The following is an 18,170-nucleotide window of genomic DNA, read 5'->3' on the forward strand; positions in this document are numbered from 1 at the left end:
TGGGTGGGAACGTTTTCGTGTTTTAAGCATCATGTAATACTTTAGCTATTGAAAGATAGCAGATCTACAAGCTCATATCGTGAGCTTGTAGTTCTGCTATTTTTTGGAAAATCGTGACACACATTGGCACACATTCTTTGAATATATATTCTTTCAGAGCGAACGTTTTTAACTCAAATCTTTGCTTCTGGGGGGGGGGGGGGTCCCTGGAACTACATATTTTCAGATGGAGGCCAAATACAGATAATTCTGGGGGTCCTTGACATGAAAAGGTTGAGCCCCACCGATATAGAAACATGGGGTTTTTAAGAAAACTGTCCGGATTTAGAAGACTCAGAGGGCTGTATTTTGCGTGTCTTAAGTACCAGGTCTTATTCCCTAACTTGAGTAAACTAAAGACCTGGAGGCGTGGTCAATGCTCTTTGGCCACTCAGAATAGCCAAATGGCATTGACCACGCCTCCAGGTCTTTAGTTTACTCAAGTTATAGGGATTAAGACCTGGTACTTAAGACAAAATACAGCCCCTAGACTCAGGTCTAAAGGTGTTATTAATGTGTTATTAATGTGTCCCGTTAGAAGACACAGACTCAGGTCTAAAGGTGTTATTAATGTGTTATTAATGTGTTATTAATGTGTTATTAATGTGTCCCGCTCAGCCTACAAGCCGTGCGAGCCGGCTCTGGTGGAGGAGCGGGTGGAGCTGTTGGCCGGGCCTACGAGGAGCTGGGCAGTCTGGCCGGGACCAGGAGGGTCCGACTGGAGGACTCACGGCGCCTCTGGCAGTTCCTCTGGGAGCTGGGAGAGGAGGGGGCCTGGATACGAGAACAGGTATCTATAGGAGAGGAGAGGAGAGGAGAGGAGGGAGGGCCTGGATACGAGAACAGGTTAGTGGGAGAGGAGAGGAGGGGGCCTGGATACGAGAACAGGTTAGTGGGAGAGGAGAGGAGAGGAGAGGAGGGGGCCTGGATACGAGAACAGGTATCTATAGGGAGAGGAGAGGAGAGGAGGGGGCCTGGATACGAGAACAGGTATCTATAGGGAGAGGAGAGGAGAGGAGGGGGCCTGGATACGAGAACAGGTTAGTGGAGAGGAGAGGAGAGGAGAGGAGAGGAGAGGAGAGGAGAGGAGGGGGCCTGGATACGAGAACAGGTTAGTGGGAGAGGAGAGGAGGGGGCCTGGATACGAGAACAGGTTAGTGGGAGAGGAGAGGAGAGGAGAGGAGGGGGCCTGGATACGAGAACAGGTATCTATAGGGAGAGGAGAGGAGAGGAGGGGGGCCTGGATACGAGAACAGGTATCTATAGGGAGAGGAGAGGAGAGGAGGGGGCCTGGATACGAGAACAGGTTAGTGGGAGAGGAGAGGAGAGGAGAGGAGAGGAGAGGAGAGGAGAGGAGGGGGCCTGGATACGAGAACAGGTTAGTGGGAGAGGAGAGGAGGGGGCCTGGATACGAGAACAGGTTAGTGGGAGAGGAGAGGAGAGGAGAGGAGGGGGCCTGGATACGAGAACAGGTATCTATAGGGAGAGGAGAGGAGAGGAGGGGGCCTGGATACGAGAACAGGTATCTATAGGGAGAGGAGAGGAGAGGAGGGGGCCTGGATACGAGAACAGGTATCTATAGGGAGAGGAGAGGAGAGGAGAGGAGAGGAGAGGAGAGGAGGGAGCCTGGATACGAGAACAGGTATCTATAGGGAGAGGAGAGGAGAGGAGGGAGCCTGGATACGAGAACAGGTATCTATAGGGAGAGGAGAGGAGAGGAGGGGGCCTGGATACGAGAACAGGTATCTATAGGGAGAGGAGAGGAGAGGAGAGGAGAGGAGGGGAGGGGGCCTGGATACGAGAACAGGTATCTATAGGGAGAGGAGAGGAGAGGAGGGGGCCTGGATACGAGAACAGGTATCTATAGGGAGAGGAGAGGAGAGGAGAGGAGAGGAGAGGAGAGGAGGGAGCCTGGATACGAGAACAGGTATCTATAGGGAGAGGAGAGGAGAGGAGGGGGCCTGGATACGAGAACAGGTATCTATAGGGAGAGGAGAGGAGAGGAGAGGAGAGGAGAGGAGGGGGCCTGGATACGAGAACAGGTATCTATAGGGAGAGGAGAGGAGAGGAGAGGAGAGGAGAGGAGGGAGCCTGGATACGAGAACAGGTATCTATAGGGAGAGGAGAGGAGAGGAGAGGAGAGGAGAGGAGGGAGCCTGGATACGAGAACAGGTATCTATAGGGAGAGGAGAGGAGAGGAGGGAGCCTGGATACGAGAACAGGTATCTATAGGGAGAGGAGAGGAGAGGAGGGGGCCTGGATACGAGAACAGGTATCTATAGGGAGAGGAGAGGAGAGGAGAGGGCCTGGATACGAGAACAGGTATCTATAGGGAGAGGAGAGGAGAGGAGAGGAGAGGAGGGGCCTGGATACGAGAACAGGTATCTATAGGGAGAGGAGAGGAGAGGAGGGGGCCTGGATACGAGAACAGGTATCTATAGGGAGAGGAGAGGAGAGGAGAGGAGGGGGCCTGGATACGAGAACAGGTATCTATAGGGAGAGGAGAGGAGAGGAGAGGAGAGGAGGGAGCCTGGATACGAGAACAGGTATCTATAGGGAGAGGAGAGGAGAGGAGAGGAGAGGAGAGGAGAGGAGAGGAGAGGAGAGGAGGGGGCCTGGATACGAGAACAGGTATCTATAGGGAGAGGAGAGGAGAGGAGGGGGCCTGGATACGAGAACAGGTATCTATAGGGAGAGGAGAGGAGAGGAGAGGAGAGGAGGGGGCCTGGATACGAGAACAGGTATCTATAGGGAGAGGAGAGGAGAGGAGAGGAGGGGGCCTGGATACGAGAACAGGTATCTATAGGGAGAGGAGAGGAGAGGAGAGGAGAGGAGGGGGCCTGGATACGAGAACAGGTATCTATAGGGAGAGGAGAGGAGAGGAGAGGAGGGGGCCTGGATACGAGAACAGGTATCTATAGGGAGAGGAGAGGAGAGGAGGGGGCCTGGATACGAGAACAGGTATCTATAGGGAGAGGAGAGGAGAGGAGAGGAGAGGAGGGAGCCTGGATACGAGAACAGGTATCTATAGGGAGAGGAGAGGAGAGGAGAGGAGAGGAGAGGAGGGGGCCTGGATACGAGAACAGGTATCTATAGGGAGAGGAGAGGAGAGGAGGGGGCCTGGATACGAGAACAGGTATCTATAGGGAGAGGAGAGGAGAGGAGAGGAGGGGGCCTGGATACGAGAACAGGTATCTATAGGGAGAGGAGAGGAGAGGAGAGGAGGGAGCCTGGATACGAGAACAGGTATCTATAGGGAGAGGAGAGGAGAGGAGGGGGCCTGGATACGAGAACAGGTTAGTGGGAGAGGAGAGGAGAGGAGAGGAGGGGGCCTGGATACGAGAACAGGTATCTATAGGGAGAGGAGAGGAGAGGAGAGGAGGGAGCCTGGATACGAGAACAGGTATCTATAGGGAGAGGAGAGGAGAGGAGAGGAGAGGAGAGGAGAGGAGGGGCCTGGATACGAGAACAGGTATCTATAGGGAGAGGAGAGGAGAGGAGAGGAGAGGAGAGGAGGGGGCCTGGATACGAGAACAGGTATCTATAGGGAGAGGAGAGGAGAGGAGAGGAGAGGAGGGGGCCTGGATACGAGAACAGGTATCTATAGGGAGAGGAGAGGAGAGGAGAGGAGAGGAGAGGAGGGGGCCTGGATACGAGAACAGGTATCTATAGGGAGAGGAGAGGAGAGGAGAGGAGGGAGCCTGGATACGAGAACAGGTATCTATAGGGAGAGGAGAGGAGAGGAGGGGGCCTGGATACGAGAACAGGTATCTATAGGGAGAGGAGAGGAGAGGAGGGGGCCTGGATACGAGAACAGGTATCTATAGGGAGAGGAGAGGAGAGGAGGGGGCCTGGATACGAGAACAGGTATCTATAGGGAGAGGAGAGGAGAGGAGGGAGCCTGGATACGAGAACAGGTATCTATAGGGAGAGGAGAGGAGAGGAGAGGAGAGGAGGGGGGCCTGGATACGAGAACAGGTATCTATAGGGAGAGGAGAGGAGAGGAGAGGAGGGAGCCTGGATACGAGAACAGGTATCTATAGGGAGAGGGAGAGGAGAGGAGAGGAGAGGAGAGGGAGGGGAGGGGGCCTGGATACGAGAACAGGTATCTATAGGGAGAGGAGAGGAGAGGAGGGGGCCTGGATACGAGAACAGGTATCTATAGGGAGAGGAGAGGAGAGGAGAGGAGGGGGCCTGGATACGAGAACAGGTATCTATAGGAGGGGAGAGGAGAGGAGAGGAGAGGAGAGGAGAGGAGAGGAGAGGAGAGGAGGGGGCCTGGATACGAGAACAGGTATCTATAGGGAGAGGAGAGGAGAGGAGAGGAGGGAGCCTGGATACGAGAACAGGTATCTATAGGGAGAGGAGAGGAGAGGAGGGGGCCTGGATACGAGAACAGGTATCTATAGGGAGAGGAGAGGAGAGGAGGGGGCCTGGATACGAGAACAGGTATCTATAGGGAGAGGAGAGGAGAGGAGGGGGCCTGGATACGAGAACAGGTATCTATAGGGAGAGGAGAGGAGGGAGCCTGGATACGAGAACAGGTATCTATAGGGAGAGGAGAGGAGAGGAGGGAGCCTGGATACGAGAACAGGTATCTATAGGGAGAGGAGAGGAGAGGAGAGGAGGGGGCCTGGATACGAGAACAGGTATCTATAGGGAGAGGAGAGGAGGGGGCCTGGATACGAGAACAGGTATCTATAGGGAGAGGAGAGGAGAGGAGGGGGCCTGGATACGAGAACAGGTATCTATAGGGAGAGGAGAGGAGAGGAGGGGGCCTGGATACGAGAACAGGTATCTATAGGGAGAGGAGAGGAGAGGAGGGGGCCTGGATACGAGAACAGGTATCTATAGGGAGAGGAGAGGAGAGGAGGGAGCCTGGATACGAGAACAGGTATCTATAGGGAGAGGAGAGGAGAGGAGAGGAGAGGAGAGGAGAGGAGGGGGCCTGGATACGAGAACAGGTATCTATAGGGAGAGGAGAGGAGAGGAGGGGGCCTGGATACGAGAACAGGTATCTATAGGGAGAGGAGAGGAGAGGAGAGGAGAGGAGAGGAGAGGAGGGAGGGGGGCCTGGATACGAGAACAGGTATCTATAGGGAGAGGAGAGGAGAGGAGGGGGGCCTGGATACGAGAACAGGTATCTATAGGGAGAGGAGAGGAGAGGAGAGGAGAGGAGAGGAGAGGAGAGGAGGGAGCCTGGATACGAGAACAGGTATCTATAGGGAGAGGAGAGGAGAGGAGAGGAGAGGAGAGGAGAGGAGAGGAGGGGGCCTGGATACGAGAACAGGTATCTATAGGGAGAGGAGAGGAGAGGAGGGGGGCCTGGATACGAGAACAGGTATCTATAGGGAGAGGAGAGGAGAGGAGAGGAGGGAGCCTGGATACGAGAACAGGTATCTATAGGGAGAGGAGAGGAGAGGAGAGGAGAGGAGGGGGCCTGGATACGAGAACAGGTATCTATAGGGAGAGGAGAGGAGAGGAGAGGAGGGGGCCTGGATACGAGAACAGGTATCTATAGGGAGAGGAGAGGAGAGGAGAGGAGAGGAGGGGGCCTGGATACGAGAACAGGTATCTATAGGGAGAGGAGAGGAGAGGAGAGGAGGGGGCCTGGATACGAGAACAGGTATCTATAGGGAGAGGAGAGGAGAGGAGAGGGCCTGGATACGAGAACAGGTATCTATAGGGAGAGGAGAGGAGAGGAGAGGAGAGGAGGGGGCCTGGATACGAGAACAGGTATCTATAGGGAGAGGAGAGGAGAGGAGGGAGCCTGGATACGAGAACAGGTATCTATAGGGAGAGGAGAGGAGAGGAGAGGAGAGGAGGGGGCCTGGATACGAGAACAGGTATCTATAGGGAGAGGAGAGGAGAGGAGAGGAGGGAGCCTGGATACGAGAACAGGTATCTATAGGGAGAGGAGAGGAGAGGAGAGGAGAGGAGGGGGCCTGGATACGAGAACAGGTATCTATAGGGAGAGGAGAGGAGAGGAGAGGAGAGGAGGGGGCCTGGATACGAGAACAGGTATCTATAGGGAGAGGAGAGGAGAGGAGAGGAGAGGAGGGGGCCTGGATACGAGAACAGGTATCTATAGGGAGAGGAGAGGAGAGGAGAGGAGAGGAGGGGGCCTGGATACGAGAACAGGTATCTATAGGGAGAGGAGAGGAGAGGAGAGGAGGGGGCCTGGATACGAGAACAGGTATCTATAGGGAGAGGAGAGGAGAGGAGAGGAGAGGAGGGGGCCTGGATACGAGAACAGGTATCTATAGGGAGAGGAGAGGAGAGGAGGGGGCCTGGATACGAGAACAGGTATCTATAGGGAGAGGAGAGGAGAGGAGAGGAGAGGGCCTGGATACGAGAACAGGTATCTATAGGGAGAGGAGAGGAGAGGAGAGGGGCCTGGATACGAGAACAGGTATCTATAGGGAGAGGAGAGGAGAGGGCCTGGATACGAGAACAGGTATCTATAGGGAGAGGAGAGGAGAGGAGAGGGCCTGGATACGAGAACAGGTATCTATAGGGAGAGGAGAGGAGAGGAGGGAGCCTGGATACGAGAACAGGTATCTATAGGGAGAGGAGAGGAGAGGAGAGGGCCTGGATACGAGAACAGGTATCTATAGGGAGAGGAGAGGAGAGGAGAGGAGGGGGCCTGGATACGAGAACAGGTTAGTGGGAGAGGAGAGGAGAGGAGAGGAGGGGGCCTGGATACGAGAACAGGTATCTATAGGGAGAGGAGAGGAGAGGAGAGGGCCTGGATACGAGAACAGGTTAGTGGGAGAGGAGAGGAGAGGAGAGGAGAGGAGGGGGCCTGGATACGAGAACAGGTTAGTGGGAGAGGAGAGGAGAGGAGGGAGCCTGGATACGAGAACAGGTATCTATAGGGAGAGGAGAGGAGAGGAGAGGAGGGGGCCTGGATACGAGAACAGGTATCTATAGGGAGAGGAGAGGAGAGGAGAGGAGGGGGCCTGGATACGAGAACAGGTTAGTGGGAGAGGAGAGGAGAGGAGAGGAGAGGAGGGGGCCTGGATACGAGAACAGGTATCTATAGGGAGAGGAGAGGAGAGGAGGGGGCCTGGATACGAGAACAGGTTAGTGGGAGAGGAGAGGAGAGGAGAGGAGAGGAGGGGGCCTGGATACGAGAACAGGTTAGTGGGAGAGGAGAGGAGAGGAGAGGAGGGGGCCTGGATACGAGAACAGGTATCTATAGGGAGAGGAGAGGAGAGGAGAGGGCCTGGATACGAGAACAGGTATCTATAGGGAGAGGAGAGGAGAGGAGGGGGCCTGGATACGAGAACAGGTTAGTGGGAGAGGAGAGGAGAGGAGAGGAGAGGAGGGGGCCTGGATACGAGAACAGGTATCTATAGGGAGAGGAGAGGAGAGGAGAGGAGAGGAGGGGGCCTGGATACGAGAACAGGTATCTATAGGGAGAGGAGAGGAGAGGAGAGGAGGGGGCCTGGATACGAGAACAGGTATCTATGAGGAGAGGAGGGGGCCTGGATACGAGAACAGGTTAGTGGGAGAGGAGAGGAGAGGAGAGGAGAGGAGAGGAGAGGAGAGGAGAGGAGAGGAGAGGAGAGGAGAGGAGAGGAGAGGCACAAAATGCCTCAAATGAATGAATATGAATGTCCATCAAAGGCGTAAAGAAATAGCAGCCTTTTCACATTGACCTATTATATATTTAAGCAATAAGCCTCGAGAGGTCTCAGGTTAGCGGTTATTTTACACTGGCTGGGGGCGTAGGCAGACCCGAGGCGCAGCGGAGGGTCTTCTACCTCCCAGCCAGTGTAAAATACCCGGTAAGCTGGAGGGCCTCGAGTGGCTTATTGCTTTTCTAAAACGGTTACAAACATAATAGCAATATTAACCTAATAAAACTATTGAATTCACAAAAGTAGCTACGCTTTGCGCTACCATAGCGAGACACATCACTTCCTTGTTTTGCTCGGCATGTAGGCTATGTGACGGGAGAATAGCGCTTGATGTTTTTACGAGGCTGCCAGGAGCCACACATCGATAGTTACGTATGTAACTACGGTTCTATGAGTCCCGAATGACCGCCAGAGGCGGTGCTTTAAGCATGAATATGTCCTTCGCGCATGCGTCGTCGAGTGTTGTATACAAACAAAGTCAATTTTGACCCCGTGATGACCCGAAGTAGTCTATATCTTCCGGCAGTCTGCAGGGGATCAGTCTCTACAGAATTTTCTCGCGCGAACTCGAGGATTCTGAGTGACAGAGTGCCTCTGGCGGTCATTCGGGACTCATAGAACCGTAGTTACATACGTAACTATCGTTCTATTTCGTCCCTGCTGACCGCCAGAGGCGGTGCTTTAAGCATGAATGACTTATGCCAGCCAAGTCACGAGGGATCCTGATCACAAACCATAAGGAGTAGGCTTGGAGGACTCTCGTAAGAGGACCACGTCCAGCGGGTGGGGAGTGGCAACACTCACCCAGAGGAACAGACAACTCGCTGTGATGCCCATGAGGCAGCGGCACAGATACATTCCAGGGGTACTTCCCTCGGGGCAGCCCATGATGTGGGGACGCTCCCGTTAAGAGTGGCACCTCACGCCAAATGGTAAGGTACGATCACTCGCCCCATAAACGTGGTTGATGGCATCCACAATAGTGTGGGGCGGGCGCTGTCTGGAGAGAGCGCTACCTTTGAAAGGGCCATCGTCACAACGGAACAGCCATTCTGACCGCCGAAAGCATTCGGCAGGTCTAACAAGCGGCTCTCAGGGCCCACACTGGGCGCAATAGGTCCCGCTCGTCCATCCACTCTCCTGGTGGAGGGTAAAACTATGCTAGCCGTATAGGCTGGTTGAGGTGTGTATGTGACAGCACCCTCAGGAGGAACACTGTTCGGCCACAGAGACACTCAGGCCGTCTGAGCTTTGCTTCGAACGCAAGTCACTAACAGACAGGACGTGCCGCTCACGGCCACGCTTCGTTACAGCAATATTGATTCTAGCATATCAACATGATATTGCCCCTACTTATGCTTTTAGAGTAGGAGATCGGCCCTTGTCTAGGAGGGACTGCGGAACTCCAGACAGGTAGGCAGAGCAGCGCACTAGGTCTTTGCTCTGGCCTCAGTTGGAAATAGGTTCCATCGGTTATCGTACAGTAGCCTGATGGATGTCATGGATGTCACCCTTGAATTCAGGGTGGCATGCCTGGCTGGTTCCACACAGCGGTTCAGGGCCGCCAGTGGCCAAACGCACAGTTGGGGGCGTTGAGCATTTGAATGCCGTATCCGACCGCCTCCCAGTTGGGGAGACCTCTGTCGGGGAGACGCCATGGCGTCCTCCGACTGGGTCTGGAGACCAAGTACTTCTTGGCTGGGGGGGGGGGGGGGGGCAACCAGCAGTATGGTGTGACCCTCCTAAATAACTCTGAGGCGCTGGTCGTATCAGAGAGGCAGTGGCAAGGCATATGCAGTGCCTCTGGCAGTGCGCATTTAAAAGGATAGTGCCCTGTGGGCGGTGGTCTGCTTAGGGCCATGTGTGTCAGGAACGATGTAGGTCGTTCCGTTCATACTGGCTATGTGGCAGGAAGCCTAAGAAGTCCAGCAGGCTGACAGCCATTTGTGGCGTTCAGGTTCTATGAAACCGTCGGACCCTTGCGTCCTGGCCCGGTGGGCTGGGTGTCTCCGTTAGGGAGAACCAGGGAGGTTAGTGAGGTCCAGGGTGAGGAGGTCCACCTCCGCTCTGCCGGGGTAGCCTCTGATTAGTGTTCACCACCACTGGATGGGGTACCGCTCCCCTCATGGAAGCTTTCGATGGGAGGGAGAGCCTACCATGTAGTCCCGCTCTCCACTCAGACAACTTGCCTATAGGCTGATCGGGCGGGGAGGCTGCCCAAGTCAGGAGGGGGTCCATAGACACCTACAGCAGCCAAGCAAACGTGGCCCTGCCCGATGACTTACGTGATACACGATCGAGGTGTTGCCCGAACGTATGAGAATGTGCTCGCCTCTCCTGTACGGCAGGAAGTGCACACAAGTCTCAATGTGATTTTTTTACTGGTTAAATAAAGGTTAAATAAAAATACGGCAGGAAGTGCTGTAGAGCGGAGCACACCACTTGCCGCTCCAGCACATTGCCGTGTTCGGCCCAGTAGACTGGCACGAACTTCATAAACCTGTTGGGTCCCATCAGCTTCAAGACATGTCGACACCCGTCTGTCTTGCGTCACAAGGAAGTATGTAGATCGGACTTCCCTTAGTGTGACTGAGGATATACAGCCTCTGTTGCGCCCTTGGGCAGGAGGACACATCACTCCTGGTCTGATAGTAGGGCTCTCGTCATGTTGCTGATAATGGCCATTTTGACCCGCCGGATATGGGGGGCTGGCGTCAGAAGGCGCTGCACAGCCCGGAAAGTCACAGTCAGGTCCCTGCGTGGGACGCCAGGGAACACGCTGGCCTCTAGTGTGGGCCGGCGGTGATACGTGAGCTCCGAGGGCAGTCAAGATGATTTCATCAATGTTGGAGCTCGGCCCTTTGGGAGGCGTGATGTGTCGTAGGCCTACAAGCTGCAGCCTGGTCTTCCCCACCTGGATGGTTCGCTCCGGCGCTTCTCGCCCCGGCTGAACCACCTAGTGCTCCTGGCTCCTCAGGGAGACTACGGAGAGTTGGCCTAGTCTCATCAGTCAAGCTTGACTGTGGAAACCCGGCTTGGCGACGGGCTAGAGATACGATGGGCATCAGCCGTCCGTGCTCTGAGGACATGACGCCAATGCCTCCAGTGATACACCCAAGGTGGCTGAGCCAGTATTAACGTTGCCACTATTAGGTGTGAAAAGGAGGCCCCAGTGAGCAGGTTGCCTGTGCTCCTGTACTGGGGTCGAGGTCACCTAGCGTTCCGCCGCCGGGCCTCGTTGGAGAACACAATGAGGGATGCAGTGACAGGCTTGGTGGCTGGCATGTAACCCAGGCCAGCCCTTATCGCCTTGTGCGTTCCAATCTATTAAAGTGTCAAGTCGTAACGGGTTGTCTCAGGACACTTTTTTCAATCAGGGCAGGGCTGCCAGGATTTCGCCATCGGTATAGAGATGGGAGAAAGCCCTGATCGTCCGCCCGGCAGGCCTGTAGCTGACTCAGGTACAGGCGTGGGGGACGGCGAAGACGGCAAAGCCGCGTCTGCAGTAGGCGCTTGGAGGAGCCGACTGCCTGCTTTAGTATGCGTTCCACGGCTATGCGCATGAGCTGAGAAGTGGGAGGCTGGCTCTGATGCCTGGGAGGCACTGCCTTCTGCATCTTCCTCATAGTCATGGAAGTGCATAGCTTAAGCTGTCGGGGAGAGCACATCAACCTCGAGTCAGCTGTGGCATCAGAGAGGGAGGCGCTTCGGCACCCTCCGAGGTGCCTAGGTGTCATCCGAAGTGAGCATGGACCTCATGTGGGCCAACTCCGCAGATAGCTGAGCCCTCTCGGATCTGCTGTAGCCAGCGGTCAGACCTTTTCCTCCTGGCACACGGGGCAGGACCAAGGTTGGCTCACGGCTGAAGGAGAGCTTCATACGAGGTACAAAAGTGGGAGCTCTCCATTGTGGTGGCACCGGTTACTCTGGACCGGCCGGTGCGCACAAGTCCCAACTAGCCCAGGGCGCGGACGCTGCTGGTTGCTAGGTGTTGGCCGTATGCTGGGGGGAGGAGGCGCGTACGCTGCCTGTACCAGCAGAGGCTTTCGAGGTACAAAAGTGGGAACTTTCCGTTGTGGTGGCACCGGTTCCTTTGGGCCGGCCGGTGCACACCAGTCCCAACTAGCCCAGGGCGCGGACGCTACTGGTTGCTAGGGGTGGGGCCGTATGCTGTAGGAAGGGAGCGCGGACGCTGCCTGTACCAGCAGAGGCTTTAACTTAGATCGGCATCTAATGACTTAATCGAAAAACTGAATGCTGCTATACCTGCCGCAGCATGCATTTACGTTTTATGCAAATGCTCATTGTAGCACTTTGAGATTCAACCAGATGTAAAGTGCATCATAGAAACAGCACACAGATGTTGCTGTTAGATAGACTGTGCGACCTGCATGGTCGCGGTGGGGGAGGGGAGCTCGTACGCTACCTGTACCCCCGGCGGAGGCTTACTTATACATTATGATAATAAAGTAGCCTCCAGTCAAGGTTTGGACGCTGCTATGTAGCAGCTGTAGTGTTTCCTATGCGAACGCTTATCCCAGCACTATGACATTTATCCAAACTCCAAGTGCATTATTATTAGTGTGGTTAAAGGGCAACCAGACTATTGTAATTTATGTTTGCTAGTCCAGAGCGAAACAAAAGACACTTCCAATACACTAGTCAAGTGTGCACTACTACGCATTCATGCTGGGAGGAGGGAGCACTAACGCTGCCTACCCCAGCCAGAAGTTTGGTTAAATAAACCGACACAAGCTAGTTTTGGAGAAAAGGCTACAACCGATAGCTCCACCAATAGGGGCCACCTGCCGAAGGAAGGGAGCGCGTACGCTGCCTGTATCAGCTGCAGCTAAGAACAGAACAAGCTATACACCGATAGCTGTTAATAAATGCTTGAGCTAACAAACATTAGTAGTAAGTAACATCAAGCTGGCCGTATGCTGGAGGAGCGGAGCGCATACGCTGCCTGCCCTGTACCAGCTGGGCCAACAAACAGTAAAGCAAGCTATACACAGATAGCTTTTTTTTTATCTTAGATAGTATAATAAGCGCTTGGGCTACAACTACAGGTAGCAGCGCCAGTTAGAGATCTATGCTGGAGACCAGCTGGGCTACTAAAAACAAGACAAGCTATAGCCTGTTCATAAACAGCTTTAACTTTAAACTACTGGTAGCTGCTGTGAGCTACGCTGGCAGCAGTGCCAGATACCCTGTGCTGGGGACCAGCTGGGTTAATGGGACCTACAGGTGGACAAACCAAGTTGCACCCACTGTATATGCAAAAACTGTTAATGGAGCTTTGAGCTCCAGACATAATAATAATAAACTTTATTTATATAGCACATTTTCATACATAAATGTAACTCAAAGTGCTTCACATTAAAATAAAATAATATAAAATCATACTGTATAATAATACATACTGGTAGCAGCTTCAGCTAGGCCCACTGCTGGGGGCCAGCTGGGTTAACAACCAGACAGGCTATGTACACCAATAGCTATTTAGCTACAGACTATACTGGTAGCAACATCAATACCCTGGGAGGACGCAGGTAGCTGCTCCTGTACCGGGCTAATAATAACAACAAGAATACAAGCTATTCGCAAAAGCGGTTAAGCTTGAATGCTGCCAATATTGGTATATGGCTTTGGCCAGCGGGGCTTGTCAAACAGAAAATGCCGGTTAGCCTTAACTAACTTAAGTCATAAGTTATATGTCGACTGCTGAGAGTATGTAGCGACAATGCTTGCCATCAGCAGGGGCTAACCAAAGCTTGACAGTAGCGTGTTTATCAAACGAAGGTAATATTATGACAGTGTTCTTATCCTTCGGCAAGTCTTATAGTCGCTTATAATAAGCGCTAGCGTTCACAGTTGAACAAAACATGCAGAGCAGGGAGGCGGCGCGAACGCAGCCTCTACTCACAAGAGTTTATGCCATGATACAATAATCATATAATTTGAACGTCTGTTAGCGTTCACAGTCGAAAAAAACTTTTATGCAGAGCAGGGAGGCGGCGCGAACGCAGCCTCTACTCACAAGAGTTTATGCCATGATAAAAATATATATCATATCATTTGGACGTCTGTTTAGCGGGGATAGCACCACTTTAAACGATAACGTACCTTTCGTCCGAGGGGGGTTAGCCTTCCTTACCGGCGAGAGAGATTGGACGCTCCTGCGTCCACGTGAATCCGCGAAATAAACTCCATTCATCGAGGAGATAGAAAACCATAGTCGCAGTTCCTGGAGGGCGAACAAACGCTACTCCGACAGGCAGTCACGCCGTCACAGAACTACCGGCGACCAGGTACAGGCACCGTAGCTGCATATTGTATTGCATAGCAATACCTCGCAGCCCAGTGCAAATTTCTCACCACGACGCGCGAGAAAAATTAGAGACTGATCCCCTGCAGACTGCCGGAAGATATAGACTACTTCGGGTCATCACGGGGTCAAAATTGACTTTGTTTGTATACAACACTCGACGACGCATGCGCGAAGGACATATTCATGCTTAAAGCACCGCCTCTGGCGGTCAGCAGGGACGAAATAGAATCACAGTCATATGAGCCGGGCGGTGCTTAGACGCCCGCACGGCATGCGTTTGTAAATCAATCAAGCGCTCCCCTTCCCCAGTTCAGCTACAAGGCTGCAGTTTGATACAAAGTGATTGAAGGAGTGGGCTATCGTTTTAGAATATATTATTATTATAGCGCCACCAGGAGGCCACAATAACCTGGCCTGGTGGAGACCTAGTTTACTCTGTAAATCTATGACAAATGAAGCTGATTGGTTGTGCTTGTGGTTCAGGAGCAGATCCTGTCCATCTTATTGGTCGTGCTTGGTGCTTCAGGAGCAGATCCTGGCTTCTTATTGGTCGTGCTTGGTGCTTCAGGAGCAGATCCTGTCTCCTGATTGGTTGTTCTTGTGGTTGTAGGAGCAGATCCTGGCGTCTGGAGACTGCGGCAGAGACCTGACGTCGGCGCTTCACCTCCTCAGTAAACACGAGGCGTTCCGCGACGAGATGGCGGCGCGCTACGGCCCTCTGGGCCACAGCATCGCCACGGGGGAGGGGCTGGTGGACGAGGGCCACTTCGGGGCCCCCGAGGTCACCGAGAGGCTCCGGGACATCCAGGAGCAGTGGACGCACCTGGAGGAGGTGAGTGGTACTGCAACGGGTTCATCCGGTATAAGTCATTTTACACTTGGTTGGTTTGCATGCTGGAAATAGCAGATCTACAAGCTCACAACGCGTCAGACACCACGCTTCCCCAGGTGGTGTCCCCAGGTGTCCCCCAGGTGTCCCCCCAGGTGTCCCTAGGTGGTGTCCCGCTTCAGGAGGTTGGCTTCACTTGACCTGAGGGGACAGGGACGGGAGGGGACATAGGGTTCCAGAAGATGGGAGTCAGGTTGTTGAGCAGAATGTTGTAGTGATGTCTCGGTGTGTCTCCTGTCCCTCCCAGGCGTCCCGGCAGAGGGAGCAGAGGCTGAAGGAGGCCGTGGCGCTGCACCAGTTCCAGACGGACGCTAACGACATGGAGGCCTGGACCTTGGAGACCCTGAGGCAGGTGTCCAGCCAGGAGCTGGGCCACGACGAGTTCTCCACGCAGACCCTGGCCCGCAAGCAGCGCGAGGTGGACGAGGAGATCCACAGCCACCACCCGCTCATCGACTCCCTGCACGAGCAGGCCATGGGGCTGCCCGAGGCCTACGTCAACTACCCTGAGGTATGTTGACCTGCCCCCCCCTGGCGTTGGTTACAGGAGGTATGGTGACCTGCCCCCCTGGCGTTGGTTACAGGCCATGGAGCCCTATGACGGAAGTACCCGTGATCAGAGCTTCCGTTGCTCCAGACTGTACGACGGAAGCATTTATATTTTACTCATGATCAGAGCTTCCGTTGCTCCAGACTGTACGACGGAAGCATTTATATTTTACTCGTGATCAGAGCTTCCGTTGTTCCAGACTGTACGACGGAAGCATTTATATTTCACTCATGCTCAGAGCTTCCGTTGCTCCAGACTGTATGACGGAAGCATTTATATTTTACTCATGATCAGAGCTTCCGTTGCTCCAGACTGTACGACGGAAGCATTTATATTTATTTATATTTTACTCGTGATCAGAGCTTCCGTTGCTCCAGACTGTATGACAGAAAGCATTTATATTTTACTCATGATCAGAGCTTCCGTTGCTCCAGACTGTATGACAGAAAGCATTTATAATTTACTCATGATCAGAGCTTCCGTTGCTCCAGACTGTACGACGGAAGCATTTATATTTTACTCATGATCAGAGCTTCCGTTGCTCCAGACTGTATGACGGAAGCATTTATATTTTACTCATGATCAGAGCTTCCGTTGCTCCAGACTGTACGACGGAAGCATTTATATTTTACTCGTGATCAGAGCTTCCGTTGCTCCAGACTGTACGATGGAAGCATTTATATTTTACTCGTGATCAGAGCTTCCGTTGCTCCAGACTGTACGACGGAAGCATTTATATTTTACTCGTTGTCACGGGGCAGCCCGTGCCCTATACACACACACACACTGATTAAGGACATTGCACACACGCACACACCACACAGACTGTGGGTAGTGGGGCAGACAGGTCCATATAATCATATCATATAACGTCAATACTGTTGATGTATGCATTTACAGGATGTACAAATGAAATGATACACAAAGGGGAAACATTCCGTTTATTAACCTGTGTTTATTGCAACCTCAGTGTTTGTATGGCCTTTCCAGTGCTGGCACTTTAAGAAGGGGGGAAGGTGCCAAGTACTGTTGAGGAGTAGGGGTGTTCCACAATGTCAAGTGTAAAGTATGTCTATTATCGGGGGAAATGAAGGTAACCCCATATGATGTATAATCTAAAATAGAACATCTAGGTGTGGGGTTACCTATTCAGGTTCAGCTGATAGCTGTGAGCTTGTAGATCTACTGTTTATATTTAATTGCTTCGCTGTGGGTGGTAGGATCCTCTCCTATAAAGAGGAGACTGCAGGCAGAGCTAGTGAGTTATGCTGGGGCAGGCATCATGCTGACAGCCCTGTGAGAGAGCTGCTGGGGCCCATGTCATGGCCATAGCCTAGTGTAGTTTGTTATTTTTCCTTTTTCCTACGTTGTACATTAAGTATTTTTGAGTTCTTTGTTTTGTATTTTTGGCCAGTATTATTTTTGCTGTTTGATTTTTCGTTGGTGAATATCTACACTGGAGCTGGAGGTTTTGAGTAATTAAAACCACCAAAAAGCATCACTGACTGTTGGAGCCTTGGCCCCTCGGGCAACTTCACACTCATGATCATAGCTTCCGTTCCTCCAGACTGTATGACGGAAGCATTTATATTTTACTCATGATCAGAGCTTCCGTTCCTCCAGACTGTATGACGGAAGCATTTATATTTTACTCATGATCAGAGCTTCCGTTGCTCCAGACTGTACGACGGAAGCATTTATATTTTACTCATGATCAGAGCTTCCGTTCCTCCAGACTGTATGACGGAAGCATTTATATTTTACTCATGATCAGAGCTTCCGTTGCTCCAGACTGTACGACGGAAGCATTTATATTTTACTCATGATCAGAGCTTCCGTTGCTCCAGACTGTACGACGGAAGCATTTATATTTCACTCATGATCAGAGCTTCCGTTGCTCCAGACTGTACGACGGAAGCATTTATATTTTACTCATGATCAGAGCTTCCGTTGCTCCAGACTGTATGACGGAAGCATTTATATTTTACTCGTGATCAGAGCTTCCGTTGCTCCAGACTGTATGATGGAAGCATTTATATTTTACTCATGATCAGAGCTTCCGTTGCTACCTGTAGGTTCAGGGTCGTGTCCCCGCCATCGAGCAGCGCTACGCGGAGCTGGAGACTCTGTCCCAGGCGAGGCGTCAGGCCCTGGAGGGAAACCTGGCTCTGTACCGCATGTTCAGCGAGGCCGGGGCCTGTCTGCTGTGGGTGGACGAGAAGGAGCAGTGGCTGCACAGCATGGAGATCCCCACCAAGCTGGAAGACCTGGAGGTGGTGCAGCAGAGGTAACCATAGGGACTTTAGGACCTGGAGGTGGTGGTGGTGCAGCAGAGGTAACCATAGGGACTTTAAGACCTGGAGGTGGTGCAGCAGAGGTAACCATAGGGACTTTAGGACCTGGAAGTGGTTCTTAGATCTAGCGCTGTTCTTAGATCTAGCCCTGTTCTTAGATCTTAGTCTTGTTTTGAACCTTGTATTTGTGTGGCTGCAGGTTCGAGACTCTGGAGCCTGAGATGAACAACCTGGGCAGCCGCGTGAGCGACGTGAACCAGGTGGCCGAGCAGCTGCTACGCTCCGACACCTGCAACAAGGAACACATCCACCAGACCCAGGATCAGCTCAATGACAGGTAGGCTCCTCTGACACCTGTAACACCATCTGACCCGGGATCAGCTCAATGACAGGTAGGCTCCTCTGACACCTGTAACACCAT

General features: G+C 53.0%; 1 protein-coding gene across 1 annotated transcript in view; it reads left to right on the forward strand.

Annotated features, from left to right (window-relative positions):
- Positions 1 to 18,170, forward strand: part of sptbn2 (spectrin, beta, non-erythrocytic 2) — a 131,945-nt gene that overhangs the window by 65,681 nt on the left and 48,094 nt on the right. The window contains 6 exon segments of the mRNA XM_080780397.1: positions 658 to 702; positions 705 to 829; positions 14,627 to 14,848; positions 15,153 to 15,416; positions 17,531 to 17,742; positions 17,949 to 18,086. Coding sequence (XP_080636523.1) covers positions 658 to 702; positions 705 to 829; positions 14,627 to 14,848; positions 15,153 to 15,416; positions 17,531 to 17,742; positions 17,949 to 18,086 — 1,006 coding nt within the window.

The sequence above is a fragment of the Protomyctophum bolini genome (assembly GCF_963924005.1).
Source record: "Protomyctophum bolini genome assembly, chromosome: 13".
Classification (NCBI taxonomy): domain Eukaryota; kingdom Metazoa; phylum Chordata; class Actinopteri; order Myctophiformes; family Myctophidae; genus Protomyctophum; species Protomyctophum bolini.